The sequence below is a fragment of the Ammodytes marinus genome (assembly GCF_949987685.1).
Source record: "Ammodytes marinus genome assembly, chromosome: 12".
NCBI classification, from domain to species: domain Eukaryota; kingdom Metazoa; phylum Chordata; class Actinopteri; order Uranoscopiformes; family Ammodytidae; genus Ammodytes; species Ammodytes marinus.
Genome location: NC_137216.1, coordinates 28,385,787 through 28,399,093, shown reverse-complemented (window position 1 = coordinate 28,399,093; position 13,307 = coordinate 28,385,787). Strand labels below are relative to the sequence as shown.

General features: G+C 38.3%; 2 protein-coding genes across 3 annotated transcripts in view; both read left to right on the top strand.

The window, feature by feature from the left end:
• pikfyve (phosphoinositide kinase, FYVE finger containing) overlaps positions 1-5,387 on the top strand; it is a 39,701-nt gene extending 34,314 nt beyond the window's left edge. For both annotated transcript variants that reach the window (XM_080037583.1, XM_080037582.1), the window contains exons 36-42: positions 42-101; positions 393-569; positions 908-1,011; positions 1,669-1,797; positions 2,902-3,163; positions 3,832-3,906; positions 4,376-5,387. In XM_080037583.1, the coding sequence (XP_079893709.1) occupies positions 42-101; positions 393-569; positions 908-1,011; positions 1,669-1,797; positions 2,902-3,163; positions 3,832-3,906; positions 4,376-4,491 (923 nt within the window). In that variant the 3' untranslated portion in view covers positions 4,492-5,387. The remainder of the gene's footprint in view (positions 1-41; positions 102-392; positions 570-907; positions 1,012-1,668; positions 1,798-2,901; positions 3,164-3,831; positions 3,907-4,375) is intronic.
• A 1,787-nt stretch (positions 5,388-7,174) lies between these two features.
• On the top strand, positions 7,175-12,738 carry sgo2 (shugoshin 2; the record flags this gene model as incomplete). The annotated part of the gene is made up of 7 exons (XM_080038527.1): positions 7,175-7,363; positions 7,805-7,879; positions 8,557-8,630; positions 8,741-8,874; positions 9,257-11,479; positions 11,912-12,029; positions 12,353-12,738. 7 exons carry the CDS (start codon positions 7,175-7,177, stop codon positions 12,492-12,494), a joined length of 2,955 nt encoding a protein of 984 aa, XP_079894653.1. The 3' UTR covers positions 12,495-12,738.
• Positions 12,739-13,307: the final 569 nt, after the last annotated feature.

The window sequence follows — 13,307 nt, the reverse complement described above, 5'->3', positions numbered from 1 at the left end:
CTCAAGTCCATTTACCATTTACTTCTGTTTTTTTTCTACAGAAGACGCCGACTCAGCAGATAAACAGAAGAAGCAGTCTCTGAATCCACACGTCGAGCTACGTGAGTATTTAATTTTTTTAATTTTTAAGAAACCTATTTAACCATTAAGGGGCAATTAGGAATATTACATATAAATATCAACTTCATTCCGCCCATTTTTTTATGGATTAATTTTATTTTTATTTTTTTATACCTTTCTTTTTCAACTTCAGTCTTGACCATACAAAAAAAAAAAAAAAAAATGTTAACCCTTTAAATGCCACCTGGTTTACATCTAAGTATTAACCATTATATTGATTTTAAACACATCCACTGTGCTAATATCCATCTCCTCTGCTGTCTAATATCTAGAGTTCTCCGATGCCAATGCAAAGTTCTACTGCCGTATCTACTACGCTGAGGAGTTCCATAAGATGAGAGAGGAGATCATGGAGAGTCCAGAGGAGGACTTTGTGCGCTCGCTGTCCCACTGTGTCAACTGGCAGGCGAGAGGCGGGAAGTCTGGGGCTGTGTTCTACGCAACAGAAGGTTTGTACTTAAAGACCTACTTCACCCATATGGAACCGGCGTTCTATCATTATAAAATCGCTATTATAATATGATGACTGAGGTTTTTCTTTCCTCAGACTTCCCTTATATTTACCATGTGTGATGTCACAAATGGTCAAATGTAGGGTTAGACAGTGAGACCATAAAACACTTGTTCTGCCTTTTCTCAGGCTAGGATGAACCGATTGCAAACATTTCTGCACATTTATACTACAAGCAGTAAGCACGAAAAATGCTGGTGTCAACAAATCGCGTTTTTATAAGTCCAATAAACCAGTAATGATGCATTACATCATCTCCTCCTCTCCCCTCGTCAGACGACCGGTTCATCCTGAAGCAGATGCCCAGACTAGAGGTCCAGTCATTCCTCGACTTTGCTCCTCACTACTTCACATACATCACCGGAGCTGTGCAGCAGAAAGTAGGCAGCGTCTAAAACTATATAGTGTGGATATCTATCTATCTATCTATCTATCTATCTATCTATCTATCTATCTATCTATCTATCTATCTATCTATCTATCTGTCTATCTGTCTATCTGTCTATCTGTCTATCTGTCTATCTGTCTATCTGTCTATCTGTCTATCTGTCTATCTGTCTATCTGTCTATCTGTCTATCTGTCTATCTGTCTATCTATCTATCTATCTATCTATCTATCTGTCTATCTGTCTATCTGTCTATCTGTCTGTCTGTCTGTCTATCTATCTATCTACCTATGTAACTAACTATACACAGCGTTTATAGAAGCAGAAAGTAGGCAGCATTTAAAACAATAAAGTGTTGATATCTCTTTTATTATTTTTTATTTTTTTATATACTTTTTATATGCTTTTTTAATTACATTTTTTCCAAATTCCCATTTTAAATGTATACATTCAAATGTACAGGTCATGACAAGGAGAAAGTATAATACACCTTTTCAGTTGAACAAACAACAACACATGCTGTATACTTTTTTTAATGAGAATAAATGCATAGAAAGAAGAAAGAGGGGGTTTTACTGGCAGATTGTGAGAAAATAACAATCATATTAGTGTAGAACGTAAGACAATAACTAAGATATTTTTGTTTCATAGCGGCCGACTGCGCTGGCAAAGATCCTCGGTGTTTACCGGATCGGTTACAAGAACTCTCAGAACAACACGGAGAAGAAACTGGACCTGCTCGTCATGGAGAATCTGTTCTATGGACGAAAGATGGCTCAGGTCAGACAGGACGGCTATAAGGCCTTTTTATACTGTATGATGTGTTACATGGACCTGTGTCTGCAATAAAAGCTTTATATTTATATAATATAAATCTTAAAATACAGTCAGAAATTGAGAGATTTATTTCTTAAATTTAGAAATTGTCAAGTCAAAGAAAACTGAAAAAATATGAAATTGCCCACCACTCAAACTATCCAGCCTTGCTACAACTGGCTAATCTTTTGGGCTGCACCTATTTCAACAAGCTTAATGTATGCTTTCTTTTATTTTTTTAATATGTCAAAAATACAGCATTTCTTTGTACTTTTTTGTAAGTTAAATTTGATCATCATATTGATATCAATTGTATGTTTTCTTTTTTTTTTTGGATAATAATGAATTAGTTAAGTACTGAAAAAGTGCCCAATAGATGAAAAAAATAAATAATTAAAAAACTTATTTTGTAAAATAATGCTGTTAAAATAACAACAATAATTATGATGCCGATATTCGTAAAATAATTTTTCAGTAAAAAAATAATATATGTTTAAAAAAAAGTTCTCATAGAAATGTATTGGGTTTTTTTCATTACATTTTAAATTTTTTATTTAATTTTTTGTCTCGGACAATTTTCTTGCCAAGTGACCCATTGAGACCGCTCATGCCCAATTTTTTCACGCTTGTATCACAAATTGAAAGATTGTAGCACTTAGCCGCTCCACAATTAATTGATTTATGGGGCTTATAAAGGCTAAAACATCCTGAGACTCAAAGTTAATATAACGTACATATCTCCTCGGTAGGTGTTTGACCGTAATGTACTCAATAGATGAAATACAAAAAATTTAAATAAAAAAGTTATTTTGTAAAATAATGCTGTAAATATATTGTTGTGATAGACATTTGTAAGCTATTTTTCAGTAAAATAAAATTGAAAAAAGGTAAAAAATAAATAAAAATAAAATCATATTCAAGTATCGTTATCATTTCATTATTATTTAAAATAAATAAAAAAATCGGCCTATTCATTTATTCATAAGGCTTTTTGGGGTTAAAACATCCTTGGACTCATAACTGATAAAACGTGCATAAATCTCATTCGTTCTTAAATCTCCTCCGTAGGTGTTTGACCTTAAGGGTTCTCTGAGGAACCGTAACGTGAAGACGGACTCGGGGAAGGAGAGCTGTGAGGTGGTTCTCCTGGACGAGAACCTTCTGAAGCTGATCCATGACAACCCGCTGTACATCCGCTCCCACTGCAAGGCCATCCTGCGCGCCGCCATACACAGCGACGCCTACTTTCTCTCCAGCCATCTCATCATCGACTACTCTCTGCTGGTGGGACGAGACGACGCCACAGATCAACTGGTGGTCGGGATCATAGGTGTGTGTGTGTGTGTGGGTTGGGGGGGGGGGTCTGTTATACCCACAAACATATGGCAATACAACTACTGCTCCAATAGTTTTTATCTCTACATAACTTATTGAAAATACACTTAATGACAAAAAATATATTGGAATTTAGTAGAAATGTTGTCAGTAGTTGATATTGTAAAACCAAAATGTTCATTCTACTCAAACATATGCCTATAAATAGTAAAACGAGAGACACTGAACATTTGGAGTGGTTATTATGACCATTATTTATATGAGAATAAATATGATATCAATGGGACTTTTGAGGTTTATGTGATTATAAACTAGTGGATGGTTTTTGAGAGTTTTTATTTTTTGTTTTTTTTAAAGGTGCTACAAGGAGCTTTTAAATATTTCTGAAACATTGTCTTTTTTTCCTCTGATGATCATAACAGTTACATTACATGTAACAGTAAATGAGATCATCAATGCAAAGAGTGCTATTTTTATATAGTTTTTCTTAATGCCTTTGTCATGGGTATACGCTCACCCAGGAACAACAGCTGGCGTAGTAAAAACACTACCGCTTTTGTCCAAAGGGGGTGCAAGAATGAACACTAACTGAAAGTTCCTTGGACTAACTTTAACTTGTATTCATTCTACTACAACGGTTTTAACTCTACTCTTCTTCTACAGATTATATCCGGACGTTTACCTGGGACAAGAGGCTGGAGATGGTCGTCAAATCTACTGGAATCCTGGGAGGACAAGGTCAGTCTCAACTTTAACGTTCACTGTTCTAAAGAATAAGTAACTAAATACATCTTCACCTCATCACTTGATATTGTGGAAAGACTTGAGGCAGTGGTGGATGATGCCATCTTTAGTAACTATAGCTTCTTGTCCTTGAAGGCCACCGTAGCTTCTGTAAATTCTTCCCAAAGGGTTAGGGGTTAGCAAGGGAGTGCTCCAATCTAGAATCTCTCCACTAGATGTTGCTTAATACTCTAATATGACACACTGTACCTTTTAAAATCGAACCACATAGGTCCCTGCCGAATTGATTGATAGATTGATTGATTGATTGATTGACAGACAGACAGACAGACAGACAGACAGACAGACAGACAGACAGACAGACAGACAGATCAAAAAGCGAGATTAGATCATACTCTTTTCAGTGTGTGAATGTTGTTCCTTGGTCCCTAACATTGTTATTCTCTGCATTGTATCCACCTAGGGAAGATGCCCACCGTGGTCTCTCCTGAGCTGTACCGAGCTCGGTTCTGTGAAGCCATGGACAAATACTTCCTGATGGTGCCGGACCACTGGACCGGGCTGGGGGTCAACTGCTGAGCGGCTGGGATGAATGTTTGACTTAAAAAAACAAATGAAAACAAACAGCGACAGAAAGACTTTCTATGCACAGAAGACAGAAGGCGTCAGTTTGTGAACGCTTACTACACTGGACCATGTAACTGTTTGAATAAAGTGCACATTTAAAGGTGGAGTCAGTGATTCTGGAGAACGCTTGTTGTCAAAATAACTTTTTCTCAAAATCAGTGAATATCTCCTCATGATCCGCTACCTGTCCGTACTGTGTGTGAGCTAGGGAAAAAAATCCAGCGTTAATACAATGCCTAGGCTCTGTAAACGGGTATGTAAACAATGGGAAAATGTGATTTTGTCAACGGGAATTTTTCTAGAATCGCTGGCTGCTAGCTCAGTATCATTCCATTGGAGCAGACGGCTGTATCATGTAAACAGGTGCATCTCAGAAAATTTGAATGTCAATGAAAAGTAAAAATTTTTTCTGTAATTTAATTCAAAAAGTGAAACTTTAATATTTATTTAAGAAATTACTTTTTTTTTTTTTTAAAGAACATGCTTTTCAGAAAGAGGACATTTCTGTATTATAAATCCTTTTTTTGAAATGCTTTTATGTCATTTTCCTATATTTTAAGATTCTGGATTTTTTATTCGTTATAATCAAAAAACAAAACAAAAACAAACAAGGCCTCACATATTTCACTTTGTGTAATGAATCTAGAATATATGAAAGTTTCACCTTTTTGAATGAACTTTTCCATGTTTATTTCAAATTTATTGAGATGCACTTGTAAATATTTCCATATATTTTTTTTTTTTTACCTCTCATTGTAGTATTATCAGGTCATAATTTAATGATTTCATAAGATATTTTTTTTTCGTATTTTTTAGTGCCACAAGTCCAACTGTGTCCGAACCGCTGCCTGTGGTTTATAGTTCGGTAATCAAGTTTATTTGTGTAATTTAAAGTTTGTAAATGTACAGAGATTATGTTGCTATTAAAAGATTATTAACACAGGTTTCTTTATCCTTTCCTCTGTGTTTTTGTGTTGATTATTTGAAAAATACCAGGAAATGAAGGGAGTTGATACAAATCATTTATTAGGTGTGTGTGTGTTTGAGGTATTTATCAAGGAAAAAATATACTTGTATTCTTAGTTTTATAAATTGAAATTATTTGGGTCAGTGTCCGTGTACAACAATAATGGACATATCTCAGAGGACACATACTCCTTACAACAGGTAATCTGCACTAATGCAAACAAAGAGTTAACAGGAAGTTCTTAGGGTTAAACCATGGGTTAAACTTGATGTCATACTGCCATGCATACTGCACACCACACAGTATCAAAATGGCATTTACAATCTAACCATATAATATAAACGTCGGTATATGATTGATGGAGCCGTTTATTTATGCCTGAGGAGACAGACTCAGGGGAATAAAAATTAAAAATCAATTGTCTCGTTTCTGATTGGCCCACAGTCTAGAGACGCGCATTTCTGCACATGCGCAGAAACACGGCGGACTTTCTGTTGATGTTTGAAAATGGACTCGTCTGCGTTCATCGTACTAAATCATTGAAAAACGTTTCTTTTATCAAATAAATTCGTTATTTTATGGGATAACTTTACAAAAAGGCAACTTTTCCCACCGGCTAACGTATAATAACGGTAAGTTTGGTCTATCTTTTAGATATAAACGGTTAAACTAGTTAGCTAGTTAGCTGAAGATACCTCGGCTAAATAATGTTTTGCTTTTTGAAAGTTTGTCTGCAAAGTGTATCCCTTACACTAGCTCTGTGTTAGCCATGTTCAGTGTTCCCAATGAGGACAGTGTGCCAGCTTTATTTTTTATCGCCCAAATTATAACTTCGGTCGGTCCGGGTGACACATCACACTACGGTGTGACTGTCAACACAATTAAGACATATATATATATATATATATATGAAAATCTGGCTTTTCCCCTCCTTTGCCTCATATCTATATATAACAAAGCAACTATACTATATTGTGTCATTTTATTTTAATTTTTTTTTCACACTGTCGCTGCTTTGTTAGCATAGTGTGTTGGATTGTCATTTAGCTGAATTATACAGTGTTGGTAGTTCGGCCTATTTTCTGTCTGTCTGTCTTTCACATGCTGCTTATTCATTGGTGTATAAAAGTTGGTTTGTTTTATTCCAGGTCAACTCATGGCGTTGCCTGTCAAGAAAAACACAATGACGCCCTCAATGTCTTCGAAGAAAATTGCTGCATTGAAGATCAAACATAAAGTTCTCAGTGAGTCTGTCATATTTTTTTGAACACATTTATAGAACCGATATGTCTGTGCCTGATGTAGAAATCCATATTGACATGTACAATGTAATCACTGCTACTGTATATATCAAGAACAAATGCAGCACAGTACTTTTACAAAAAATAAACACACACACACACACACACACACACACACACACACACACACACACACACACACACACACACACACACACACACACACACACACACACACACACACACACACACACACACACACACACACACACACACACAAAAATTGGGGTCTGCTAAGTAATTGGAATACATTTGAAAAGTCTTAATTATTTCATAGTTTTTTTCCCAATTTAGAATGTCGGACTTTTCAAGTTTTCAATATCATTATTACGGAAGACACTTGCCAATTAAAATATTCCCTTTCTTCATGACCACACCAGACTCGTCGTCCTTTTTCAAAGTCTCTCTGAAGTCCAACAACAAGGAGTTGGCTGTTGCCCTGCAGTTGGAGAAGGAGCGGAGCAGACAGCTACAGAAGGACATCGTCTACCTTCAGAAGCAAGCAGAGTCTCTGTGCTTTGAGTTGTGCAGCAAGAACTACAAGCACAAGAAACTGGTTAGTTTGCTGTTGTCTTATCTATCTATCTATCTATCTATCTATCTATCTATCTATCTATCTATCTATCTATCTGTCTATCTGTCTATCTGTCTATCTGTCTATCTGTCTATCTGTCTATCTGTCTGTCTGTCTGTCTGTCTGTCTGTCTGTCTGTCTGTCTGTCTGTCATTTTTGCATTGGCATTTAACACAAGTTCATCTTTTGGGTAACTTCTGTCTTTTATATGGTGCTAATTTAATCTGTTGTTTTTTAATTCATTTTATTCTTAGACATATTTTTTACTATGATTTTATTTTCTATGCACATTGTAAAGCACTTTGTGACCCTGTCTGTGGAGAGCTCTGTATAAAAACATTTTACTTATAGCTGTTTAGAAGTATATAAAGCCGCCTTCACACATCAATTAGACGTTCATCTTTTTTTGTCTGTCCCTCACAGCTCCTCATCATGCAAAACCTCCGTAGCAACACCGTGGAACACTTCGACATGGTGGCTGAGCTGTGCTCTGACAGCGTAAGGATTCTATCAATTTGCTCTTTTGTATGGAAGGTTTTAAAGATATTTTTTTTGGGGCATTTTTATGCTTTATTTTGATAGTGCAGAGAGGGGAGTGACATGCAGAGAACGACCGCGGGTGGGAATCGAACCCGGGTCTGCTGCTGGGCCCGGCCCGGGAGGGGGACGCCTTACCAACTGTATGGAAGGTTTTGATGTATTCGTAAAGCCCCGTTCAGACCAAAGATTCGCCTCGCAACGACTTGCAACGAGACGGTTTTAGAAGTCGCTGCAGTGTGACCTGCTCGTTGCAAGGAGTCGCAGAAGATTCAACATGTCAAATCGCCAGGTCCAGTTTTAGAACAGCAAGGCCAGCTCGTTGCGAGCAGTTGCATGGCGAATCTTTGGTGTGAACTGGGCTTTAGACAACAATTAAGACCCACAAGTAGCACAGCACCATCTTGATATCAATATTCTAGTCTTTTTTTGTATATTGAAAGTCCAACGAGAAAAAGTTAAACACCTTTTGTCCATATTTGGCTTGAGAACTGTGAACTACTTTCTGTGTTATTGTTTCCGCACAGAGTTTAAAATTCAAACTGCTATCTAACCAAATTCACACATAATTCATAATAAGCGATCTCAAACTATGGCAGACCTAATCTGAGATTGTGATTGTATTAAATGACCCACAGGATCTTACTATACTGTCCGAGGAAGTCGAGACCTTATCTGGTGACAACAACAAAGAAAATCTCGCAGTGGGAAGGTGAGCAATTAACTGTACTCGGCTTGATATAATGTGACTAGAACTAAGATATTTATGTTTTTTTTTAACCATATTTCATGTTTTTTTCTCTTTTTTGTCCGCATTATTAGCTTAACCAATCAGTTACCTCCTCCTCGGCCGAAAACTTCGGAGGCTTTCTTGTGTCCTGTTCAAAAAGTAACAGCTGACCTGCCAGAAAAAAACACCTGTGGAAATATTTTACAGGGCGCTGATATCAACAATGGTAAGGAGTTTTAGAATACTTGGTGTTATAATCATGATAATTTGCTGTTAAGGCGAGACACTGCAGGTGAAAAGGGTAACATTTTAACTTATGGAAATCATCGTGAAACTTTGCCAGTTGATGACTTGCATTAAAACAATACTTTTTTTGTATTACAAGTTTTTCTGAAATTCTTGAATACATATGTGGGGATATGGCTACCTATTTGTGCGTACATTTGGATCTCTTTAACAATTAAAAATTTAGATGTTGGTTAATTAATTTTTTGACAACATATTACACACATAAAAACAATGTTCTTGCCTTTAATGCCCTAAAATACTGATGTATAATTCCTCTGAAAAAGTAATAGATTTCTATTTTTGACAACTTGTTTTTACAGATAACACCAATGTGGAGAAAAGGCAAGTGTCAAGCCAGTGTTTACAAGCTCCCCAAACTGGAAGACCCCGTCCGTCCATCAGCTTTTGGGATGAAGTCCAGAGGCTGTCAACAAATTTATCTCAATCTGCGTTCGATAGCAAATCAATTCCCGATCCTCTCCTGAACAGTCAACAGCCCGCTGCCTCGGTTGTGAGCGCATGTAAAAAGCCCCAACCATCTCTCTCTGAAGTTGTCAAGGAAACGGAACCAAAACATTCCAACAAGCAAGAGAAGACCGTGCTTCTGAATACAACCATGGATATGACGCTATGCACCTACACGGAGATAGTCACCGTGGAAACAAAGGCCAGAAAGACAAAATCCAAGAAGACAAAGAAGGAACAAGCCAGTGTGTCGAATGTGGCCAAGAATCCACAAGTTGAAATTGAGGCGGTTTCTGAGTTAAGGGAAGTCCAGATTGCCACCACTGCACCTTTGTTACAAACGGACCATCATGTACCGGAAAGCATTAGAGAACCAGAAGTCATTGAGCTTCCCTCACCCAAAACGCAGTCGAAGAGTGTCGCTACATCTCGTATCCCCAAATTGACCAAGCCCAATGCTGGCAACCGTACGAAAACGCTGAAGGAAAGACGCAAATCTGCCAAGCATAAATCACCATCCAATGACATTGTCCATCCAGCCTTGGACGATTATTTCACGGATCCTAAAATTCGACATTCAAAAGCCAGTGAAAGTGCAACGGTACCATCAGAGGAGGACACTAGCGCAGAACAACCAAGCTCCAGAATCACTTTCAGGAGGTCCAGGGCTAGAAGCAGGAGAATGACTTCAGGTATCAGGAAAATATTTAACGTTTTGCCTTCGCACGAAATTGAGAACGGCACGTCTGAATTGGAACAGGTCTGCAATGAAGCTGAAGTAAATCATGAGTCGGCAAAAGAAAATGAAATGCCAGAAGAGCTGCCATTTTGTGCCGAAGAGACCGCAATTCCGGAGTTCAGCAGCGCGAACAAGAAAGCGCAGAGGAAAACGATGCAGACGGCTGCTAAATCTGTCGGGAACACTCCCAAATCAAGATCCAGGGGGTTTGTCAAATCGGCGATCAAGGACGGCGCCACGTCCAAGATGGCATCTGCAGTAGAAGTTGGTGCCGCATCGCAAGACGTTAACCCTTATTCTATCGACGAGGTACAAGAAGAACGGTCGACAGTCACGGACGCAACAAGTGAAGTTCGGCTACATTCAGGATCGAGTCCACACGGGCCATGCGACGAAGCATTTGTGGAGGAGGTCAAAACGCCGAGCTCGTGTAAGCGCCCTTGGGTGGCAACTTTGGACTCAGAAATCCCCCAGGAACATCTGCGTATTGTTGAAAGCGATGACCATGCAGCACTGCCACCACCACCACCACTGGACCAAGAAGACACTTCAGATACAGAGTTTCAAAAGCCCAAAAAGGCCAGGAGAGACGAGACGGGTCGGTCTAGTAAGAAGAAATCCGCGCGGAGGGAGGAGTGTGGCGATCGCGTAAACGAAGGGGAAAAGCAGAGGAGGAGGAAGAAGAAGAAGGATAAAACTGGCAGCCATAGCAACAAAGATTCTAGAACTGAGCTTGAAGCGTGTCATCATGAAGAACCCAGTGATGCCTTGTCTCTCCACGGCAACCACCATCCTGAAAGAATTGAGAAGCAAACAGACGATTTACAGGTGTTCGGCTTAGATTCTGAACCTGATGGTGAACGTGCGGACATCTTTGACAAGCTGTTTAATTCAGAGTCCAGTAGGGAGAGCAATGTGACACGGCGAAAGACTGGAAAGACTCCAAAGCCGCACACACTCACGGAAACAACAAGGAATCAAAGGGAGACATTTGTCGTGTATGACGGAACATCTTTAGACAAGCCGCACGCACTCACCGAAACGACAATGAATCTAAGGGAGACATATGTCGTGTATGACGGAACATCCCCAGACACTGTTTCGAGGATGCCCAGTCTGTCACAAGCCCACAGTCTAATCATGGACACCGTAGATGGTAATGCAGGTCGTGGGGAGCTTGGAGAGTGTCTGACGGATGAGATGCCGCCGTGGTTAGGCATGGATGTGAGCACCGCAGACACCGAGTTGGGCTCCGTACTCGCTACGCCGTGGAGGGAGACGGCACACAGGAAGGCCGTGATCCGGGAGTCTCCTGAGGCCGCAGCCGAAGCCTCTCCAGGTGGGCCATCCATTGTAGTTTGTTTTTATGTTAAAGGTGGAGTCCGTGATTCCGGAGACTGCGTGTTTTCGAAATGACTTTTTATGTCAAAAATCAGTGAATATCACCACACCTACTGTATGTATACACAGCTACTGGAATTTTTTTTCAGCGCGCACACAGTACAGACAAGGGAGCGCATCGTGAGGAGATATTTACTGATTTTGACCAAAGATAAGTTGACGACAAGCTTTCTTCAGAATCGCTGACTCCACCTTTATTGTTGGCTTGGCAACTTTTTTGACTAGTTTTTGTTTTGTAATAAAAATGAAACGTCAACGTGCAACCGCTGACGAAATTGATCAGTTTTGTACCTTGTTTGTTAGTTAAAAAATGCTTAAAAAGGGTTTTCTTATCCTAAACAAGTTAATTGTGATTTATTGTGTCTTGCAGCAGGAAGAGTCTTAACGTCACTGACTAACACCATTACAACCCCAGACACTGAGACCAAAGGGAGAAGCAGGAGAAGAAACGGTGCGGTCGTCAGTTACAAAGAGCCAAAACTCAACAGGTGAGGACGTAACGCACCGCATTTTATCTAACGTTCTTATTTACCAAGAAAAGGTTTATAAAATTAGCTTTCTTTGCACAGATGATTTCGTTTGCTGTTACATGTAATTTATGATCATCAGAGGAAAAATTACTGAGACTGTTTTTAAGAAATATTTAAAAAACAAAATCCTTGTACTAGCACCTTTTAGGAAAATGCAAAAAGAAATGTACTTAAAGCTCCATCCTCATTACCCAGCCAGACAAAATCCGGAAAAATAAACTTTTCTAAACAATCGTAAGCGTTGAATAATAAATGTTTTTTTTTTTTTTTTTTTTGAACAGCAAAATAAGGCGTGGAGATAAAAACACAGACTGCACGTTTCTGAGTTCGCCGGTGTTCAAAGACGGCAAGAAGAAGAAGAAGAAGAAAAACCAGGCTGCTACCAATTCCAAGATGGAGAAACCCATTTTGTTGGATTTTTAATTAACAATTTTTTTTTAAAGCTTGCTTAATAAATTAAATATTTTGATATAAACAAATGTTTTATTAAGCTTAATAAGTACCTTTTCTGATATTAGTCTTTTTCATTAAAACATGTTCTCAAGACTTCAATGTGTTATGCTGTCCTGCTAAACCACTTATTTCCCAATATATCTGCTTGTAAATGGTCTGAGGGATTTACGCAAGGTTTCGTCATAAATTATTCAACGTTCACCTGATAGTTTTGTGTTCCTAGTCCCTGCTAAGAGCTTGTGTTCCCAACAAAGGGTACCGCCTTCAGAGCAGCAGGACAGACAGCAGTCGACCACGTTTTAAGTTTTGTATCATGTAAAGAAACCGATGGACTTTGTTTACTACAGTTGTACATAGTTGTGTGGTGAGTACAAAAGATTGCATGTTGAATTTCCTTTTTTTTTTTTTTTTTTTTTATCTGTTCATTAAAATGTGTTGTTCTACAGAAGAGATGGATTCAAGTTGGTTTCTTTAGCACTGAGCTGTTTTGGCATTAGTAACAGAATGTGTTTTTAAGATGAGAAATTGCAGGAAAAAAAAGCAGCAGTATTATTTTTTTCAAGCACTGGTCAATTTTTTATTTTTTTTTGTAATTCACATATTTATTAAATGTTCACAGGTGGTCACATAGATACAGGGACATCTGATACAAATTCATAATACAAAGTCATATTTCATGTTTCATGGCTTCCATATTATTGTTTTCATGGTGACATAAAAACAATAAAATAATAATAAATGAGAAAGAAAAAAGTAAAATAATAAGAAACATGTTGATAGATA